The sequence below is a fragment of the Echinops telfairi genome, unplaced genomic scaffold (assembly GCF_000313985.2).
Source record: "Echinops telfairi isolate 266 unplaced genomic scaffold, ASM31398v2 ScPeMD7_25;HRSCAF=90, whole genome shotgun sequence".
NCBI lineage: Eukaryota > Metazoa > Chordata > Mammalia > Afrosoricida > Tenrecidae > Echinops > Echinops telfairi.
Genome location: NW_022103922.1, coordinates 33530704 through 33538559, shown reverse-complemented (window position 1 = coordinate 33538559; position 7856 = coordinate 33530704). Strand labels below are relative to the sequence as shown.

Below are 7856 nucleotides of genomic sequence, written 5' to 3'. Positions count from 1 at the left end.
GAGGGAGCAGTTAGAGTAACCCATGAACCAGAAGGGCAGAATGGGGGAGAGTGTGGAGCCAAGAAAGGGTTGAGATATCTTGATAATTATGTTAGAGGGAGAGAGAGAGAGAGAGAGAGACTGTGAGCTGTTTCGCCGGCTTTGGGGTAGAATGGAACATCCACTGTGATGCTGAATGAGGAACATGGGAGAAACATGCTGGGAGGCTCAGCATGATGAGTCATACATGCATTGAGTGCAGGGTAGCTATCTCAAGAGGGTGTTGGTCCACAAACAATTGGAACATACGTGGTAGCCATATCCCAACTTGTACTTTCTTGATAATATTTCAAAGGAAAAGTCAGTATAGCAGGAGAGTTTGTAGTGTGTTGCTTCATTTAAAGTTATTTTTTAGTCCCTATGCTATTTTTTCGTTATTTTTATTTTAGTTATTTCAGTTATTTTTTAGTCCCTAAAATAACTTAAAGTTATTTTAAGTCCCTTACCTTTCCCAATAGGTATCTTTCCACCACACTTATTCCATCTGGATGCTGAGCAATCGTTCCACAAGCCTAAACTGTATAGAGAAGAATGGGGAGCGGAGGTTGGAGGCCAACTTAGCAACAGACTGCAGTGCGCAATGATCCAGCCTTGTAGGCTGAGAGAAACGAGGACTTGGAGCCCGTGCTGATGCACACCAAAGCCCTCAGTATGTGACACCTCAACATGAAGAAAACGAAACCCTCACAAGCGATCCACACAGAAAAACTGGGAGGGGTCAAGGATCTCATTTTACTTGGCTCCGAAAGCAATGACCATGGATGGCCATAGCACTCAAGAAACCAACGGGTGTATATTATTACACTGGGGAAAGTTGCTGCACAGACCCCTTTGAAGAATCAAAAAGAAAAATGTCACTTGGAGAAAGAAGGTGCACATAAGTCAGTGGTTCTCAGCCTTCCTCATGCTGCGGCCCTTTAATGCCGTTCCTCGGGTTGCTTTGACCCTGTCTGTGGGAATATCTGCTTGTGGGCAGACCCACCTGGGACGGATAGAAGAGTGGTGTCTCAGTTCCTATGATCCTCAGAAATAGGGTCTTCGGGCCTTAGACTTAGGTAACTCCTGGGAAAAGATCATTCAACCCCCAAAGGGGTCGCAGCCTCCAGGTTGAGAACTGCTGACATAAGCCAAGCCATAATATTTCCAATTGCCTCATATGCAAGTAAAAGCTACATAACGAAAAAGACGATAAAAAATAATTGGCTTATTTTGAACCACGAGCCCAGAAACCTGCAGTCTCTGAAGCCAGAGCTGACAAACCCTGAACTTTGTGAAGTTGCCGCGTTTGAACTTTAAATTGGACAGGGACCGTGAGCTCCCTGAGAGCATGAGCTGAGAGCATGGCAGGGGACAAGGACCTGTCCTCAGGGCCTCTCCGCCCCAGCCCTGCCCAGCCCTGGGGGCCTGCTGGTGATGAGCCCCACACTCCCTCTGCTCTCCCAACCTCCCGGTCAGCCCACCTGCCCCCAGCTCCGGCCACCTGCACGCACTCAGCTGCTGGGCCAACAGGGAGAAGGTGCGAAGCAGGCATCCACCCTGTGGATTGTCTTCAGGAAACTTACTTTAAGCTTTTAAAACCCGGAATCTCTGCTTGGGAGAAAGGACATATGAAAAATAATAACTGCTGCCAATTAGTGATCACTGATAACACTGCTTACCACCAAACAGCCCCACAGAGAAACCACGTTATCGTCTCCACATCACAGGTAAGGAAAGAATCTGAGGCTCAGGAAATTGCTAGCTAGTGGCAGAGCTGGGCCTTGGACCCAAAGGCCACAGGCAATGACCCTGCTTCACATGGAGGAGGTGGGGATGCAGGGGTCCCAGGCTCAGGCCCCCCAGGGAACACATAACAGACGCTCTCTTCTCCATGTGCCCCCCTTCCTGTTAAACTGACCTGTGAAACATAAATTAAATGTTGAATAGCTAAAACTAGGTTTACCACTGGTGAGACTGATGTTTGCTACTATTCTTGAAAAGCAGCCTCCGGGTTAGAAGTTTCTGGAGAAATATGAGGGAACGTTTCAGGGGGTGACAGAGCACCCTGTGTACAACAAAAGGAAACACTGCCTTGTCTTTGCCATGCTCCTGATCACTGACCAAGTGGATCACTGTGATCCACAGGATTCCCATTGCCTGATTCTCAGAAGTAAATTGTCAGGGCTTTCTTCCTAGTCTATTTTGGACTAGAAAATCCACTGATAGACCGCCAGCATCATGCAGATCATGTAGATCCCACTGACAAGCAGTCAGGCAGTGGGGGCCAAAGTGGATTAGCCAGGAACTGAACCTGGGTACCATTCACAACAGACAAAATTCCTACCAAGACCTCATGCCATCCAGTTGAATGTCTTCATTTTCATCGAAGGAGTGACTTCACCGCTGTCACCGAGCAGAATAGGGTCAGAGACTAGAATCAAACCTGAGTGCCCTCACCCCGTGCGCAGGCTTCATTCCATGGCATCACCCTGCCTCTAAGAGGTGTAAAACTGGGAGAGTGGCATCGCTCTCAGACACTTGATGCCCTATCCCTCCACGAATCTGACTTTCCAGGACATGACAGAGTGTGCAGCTGGGGTGGCGAGATGCCAGCTGGCTTTCTGAGTATGTTGTGACACTGCTTGGCACCCTGCTAGAGAGGACACTTATGCTGCTAAGCAATCGTTCTGGACCTCCCCCCTCTGGGTATGAGGCAGAATTACACACACACACACACACACACACGGAGATGGGCAGCCATGACAAGTGTCATTTGTGGGTCAGAGCATCTAACTCCTGTTAGAAGATGCTGCGCCGGCATGCCCTTCCCGCACCGTACCGATGGTGACATTCCAGTCTGCGCAGCCTCACTCAGCAGGGACTCTGAGGAAGACAGCACGGAGCAGAAGCCCAGAGAAACCAGGGCAGACATGTAGCCTGTCATGTTAAGACTCTATGGAGCCATATGTTGCTACAGTCAAATCTCTCCCATCCCGACTGAATGCAAGGAAATAGTAGGTGCTCCCTGATGTCCCCACCTGTGCCCATGGTCACAGAGTCCAAGCTGGAGATATCTGGCAGCATGGTAATTTCTAGACACGGGCTGATTTTGTTAGGGCCTCAGAATGCTAATTTGTGAAGATTTTGATGTGTGCGTGTTAAAAGGGGAGGGGAGTGTGCTATCCAGCTAAGATATTTGGCAAAACAGCAGCACTCGGTCTTAGGAACGAGCTACAGCACAATGCAAACTAGAATCAACGGTCGCCGGAGTGGTCAGTTCCGGGGAGGCACTGGGAAGCTGCACAAGAAAGGCAGGGTGTGAGCTGAGCCTTAAAGGACAAGGAGAGAACAAGGGCCATGGAGGCCTGAGAAAAGGCCATGAGAAGAAGATCGAGGAGTGATTGGTGTTTGTCCACACAGAGGAGCTGTGTGTGGTGTGGGCAGGCTGACCCAGGGAGCAGATGGCTCTGGTGGAAGAGTAGGCTGCAGCCTGGTCACACAAAACCTGAGATCCACCCCCATTCCCCCGGGTCTTAGGATTGGAGCCAGAGGGGAGAAAGGAAAATGCATAGTCAGGAGGTTTCCCATGCTTTTCCTACTTGAAAACACCCCATAATTGTGTCTCAAATCAGAATTTGAGACCAACTTGGGTCTTTTGGGTAATGCTCCAACACACCCCATGTCTGGCATGCTTCTTTCTTCATTTCCGGTTTAACCTTTTCTTAGGTGCAAAGACAGCTAATCTTAGAAGGAGCCCAAATGTCTCTAGAGAAGGAGGAGAGGAGAGGAGAGGTCAAAGCCACCAAGAGTGAGTGTCGAATTGAAAACCCCAGTAAGGGCAGAAGTTCCTCCTGTCTGGGCTGTGTTCTTGGCACTTCCCCAGAGCCTAGCACATAGTAGGCGCTCCAAAACAATTGTTCATTGAAGAAGGGAAGGAGGTTGCATGAGTCTTCTCAACAAAACCTCAGCAAGAGCAAACACACTTCGAAGAGTCCATGCGGATGAGCTTAAAGGCTAGTTAATCAAATTAACCAACTGCCCCACTATTGCAGACACCGCTCCTTAGCAATGATCCAGATTCAGGTGGGGGGGGGCCGACCAGTGTAGGATCTGGGGAGGGAAGAGGTCATGATAGAGACTGTCTTTCTTGTCCATGAGATGGACAGCACAGACCACCAAGAGCCTTCTGGCTGCAGATGCAGTCTTCCCATCTGGAACAGCTATACCCATGTACTGTTGTACTGCCTGGGCCACTCACATGCGGAGACACTGTGCTAAAGTTTGGATGAGAAGTTCTGAATTGTGCATTCCATATGTGTGGTTGGCTTCCATTGACTTGTGGTCTGAACTTCGAGAAACGAGGAGATGGAGTCTCGCTCTCAAAGTGGGCAGCATCACCGAGGGGTGAGCAAAGGGATGAGCGAGCACGAGGAGGAGGCAGAGAACTCTGTAAGGGCAGGAGGGGAGGAACCGAGGCCACAGGGAGCTGGGCCCTCAAGAAGGACAGAGCATCTCCACTAGGAGAGAGGGAAGTCGTGGCTCTGAAAGGAGACTTTATGGGCAAAGAGGTAGAACTGGAAATAGATATGCTTCATTCAGGAAAGGCGAGTCCTTTGACCACTACAGATGCTAGATGCAATCAAGCAAAAGGAGTGAGGGGGCAGGGGAAATACCTAACAGGCACATGGGCCTCCAGACTGTTCCAGAACCTGGTGTCTCCATCAATTCAGGAGGGAAGGGAGAGGAGAGGTGGGGGGTTGTATCCTTTGAATGATAAAACTTCATACTCAACTCCTGTTTCTTCTTCAGACCAGGGATCTCCAGAGCTATGAGACAGCTTTCCTCTCCTAACAGGATTGCTGTGCCTTGGGGACACTTGGGTTCCCTCTTGTGATTCCCTGACACTGGTTTTTCTCAAGGAGGCAGTGGGACCAGCCCAGAAGAGCAAGAGAGGCTACCTGGGGGGACGCGGCAGATTTTCATTCAACTTCTCCAGCCATAAAGGTAGCCAGTGCCTAACAACACTTCGGCTAGGTTTGACTCTGATGTTAAGCTCTTGGCGTGGCATCTCCTACAACGTGGCGTGGAGACCAAGAAGTGAGTCACTTGGTTTGGGAACACCAGGGTTATACACTGTGACCAGGAGTTCTATGGGATTTTGTATGTCCTTAAAAATAGCAGTTGGTGGTCTGGAACTCCGTAAGGAAAACAAACAAATAAAACAGGAGACAGGGTTATGTATTCTACACTTTGCTACCAAGGCAATCCCAACACATAGCAGCCCTATATAGGGTTCCCAAGGATGCAGGTCTTTACAGGAGCCTCCTCTTTCTCCTGTGGGGCAGTTCTCAGATTTAAACCACCTGCCTTGCAATGAGAAGTCCAATGATTACTAGACAGCAGCACCATCAGGAGCCCTCAACTCATCCTACGACACTGAAGTAGTTGACCTTTACAGCCAAAGACCTAGGCACCACCTATCACCCTCTTGCCTTCCAAAGTTTATCTCACCAAAATCAGGGAAGAGGGAGCAGCCCTTAGGACAGTGGAATTGTTTTTGTATTTATATTTCTTCTTTGGTAGTCCCAGACTTTAAACCATATTGTATCTAGGTCATAGTAGGCTCTCAAAAAATATTCAGTGAATGACTAGTGAAATACTACTGGAATCTGAAATACGATGGGTGTGATTCTGCCATCTGAAGTCACAACTGAGGGGGGGGGGTGGAAATGGTTCCCCACAACAGACCAGAGTTTTGTAGATTCCAAAGGAGCATGTCAAACAGGAAACTCATTCTGTTGTCTCCGTTAAAGTTCCCCTGGAGAGAACGGAGAGAAGCCGAAGGCGCTGGAATATGCAGCATCCTGTCCTAGAGCATGTCAATAGAACCGCAGGATTGAGAAGGCCAGACAGCCCTGAAATCCAACTCCCTCCTCACACATTGGTAAAACGAAATTTGAAAGATGGGGACGACCTGCCCCAGGTCACACATGCAGGCTGATTGACTGCTGCACCAGCCTAAGCTTTTCCCAACATCTGTGCAGTCCAGATGCCAATGGATGAAGAATGACGGATGGGAGAAACCAGACAATCCTCAGGGAGTATATCCTCCTGGGGTTGTCTCAGCACCATAATGTAGAGATAGTCCTGTTTCTGCTTTGCCTGGGCATCTACTCCATGAATTTGATGGGGAACTCCCTCCTCATAGGGCTGAACTGGCTGGACCCCCGGCTACACAGCCCCATGTACTTCTTCCTCAGCAACCTCGCCTTCATGGACTTAGTAGGCACATCTTCCTTTGTGCCACTCATGCTGGTCAACTTCCTGCAAACCCAAAAGACCATCTCCTTCCCTGGCTGTGCCCTACAGATGTACCTGACCCTGGCTCTGGGCACCACCGAGTGCCTGCTCCTGGCTGTGATGGCATATGACCGCTATGTGGCTATCTGCCAGCCACTTAGGTATCCAGAGATCATGAGTGGGCAGAGATGCACCTGGATGGCAGGACTGAGCTGGGGGGTAGCTTTTGCCAACTCACTGCTACAGTCTATCTTGGTCTGGCGCCTCCCCTTCTGTGGCCACAACGTCATTAACCATTTCTTCTGTGAGATTTTGGCCGTGGTGAAATTGGCTTGTGGTGACATCTCTCTCAATGCGCTGTCATTAAAGTTGGCCACAACCTTCCTGTCACTGACCCCACTCCTGCTCATCTCTCTGTCCTACGTCTTCATCCTGGCTGCCATCTTCAGGGTACCTTCAGCTGCAGGCCGGCGCAAAGCTTTCTCCACCTGCTCCGCCCACCTCGCCGTGGTGGTGATTTTCTATGGGACCATCTCCTTCATGTACTTCAGGCCCAAGGCCAAGGACCCTGACTCAGACAAGCTTATTGCCTTGTTCTACGGGCTCGCGACGCCCTCCCTGAACCCCGTCATCTACAGCCTGAGGAACGCAGAGGTGAAAGCCGCAGCCGGAGCTCTTCTGAGGGGAGAGCTGCTCGCTCGAAAAATGCCCCTCTTCCAGGGCTGCACTGCTTCTCTGTGGGCCCGGAGGGGCTGAGGCATGCCGTGGTCCCAATGCTGCCGGTCCATTGGAAGATGATGCGGGTTCTGCTCGGCATCATCAGCTTCCTGCCTCAGGGACTCAGGTTGATAAAGCTGCTACCATTGAGATCACTGCAGGTCGCCATGACAAAAAGATAAGTGACAGAGCAGGCAATGGTTCTTAAAGTTTCCATGCAGAAGCAATCTCCTACTTCCACATTTCATTGTTTCTCAGCCCATACAAGTCCCATGGCCACATCTAACATCAAGGAGGAAGGGATGTCTATCTACCGTGCGTCTGCCGGGGTAGAAAGAACTGAGATAATTATGAATGAGCTAATGACTTCCATGCCATCCGAGTCAACCCGAAAGCTACTAGACCTTTGGCTTCCTTTCCCCTGACGGCCCATGCTTCTGCAGAGCACGAACTGACTCATCTGGAAGCTTTTTTCAAAGTCAACTCAAGTAGGTTGGGACTAGGTTTGTGTGTGTGTGTGTGTGTGTGTGTGTGTGTGTTTCAGAATAAGGGTTAAACACAAGAGAAATTTGCATGAGATGTCAAAGGTAAAGAGGAAGTTGCAACTATTCTTTCTGCTCAGGGCAGTGTACAATACACAGGGGTGGGGGAGGCACACACACCCTCACAGCTTGTCATGCATTGGCTGAATCCCCTTGTTAGCTTGGGGCAGAAACCGGGCCCTCCGCTCCTGTAGTTCCCACCACATATCTGCCTTCATCTACTCCGAACCCTGGGCCAAGTTCAGCTCCGTGGCCAAGAGCACCGTCTTCTTCTGCAGA

The 7856-nt window shown here is 49.9% G+C and overlaps 1 protein-coding gene across 1 annotated transcript; it reads left to right on the top strand.

Moving 5' to 3' along the window:
* The first annotated feature begins 6084 nt into the window (after window positions 1-6084).
* On the top strand, window positions 6085-7074 carry LOC101651397 (olfactory receptor 13C7-like). Its single transcript, XM_004712452.1, has one exon. The coding sequence runs from the start codon at window positions 6085-6087 to the stop codon at window positions 7072-7074; it is 990 nt and encodes a 329-aa protein (XP_004712509.1).
* The last annotated feature ends 782 nt before the right edge of the window (window positions 7075-7856 follow it).

What these genes read in the sequence shown, in the direction of transcription:
- LOC101651397 (XM_004712452.1), top strand. Translation starts at nt 6,085, where the DNA reads ATGACGGATGGGAGAAACCAGACAATCCTCAGGGAGTATATCCTCCTG.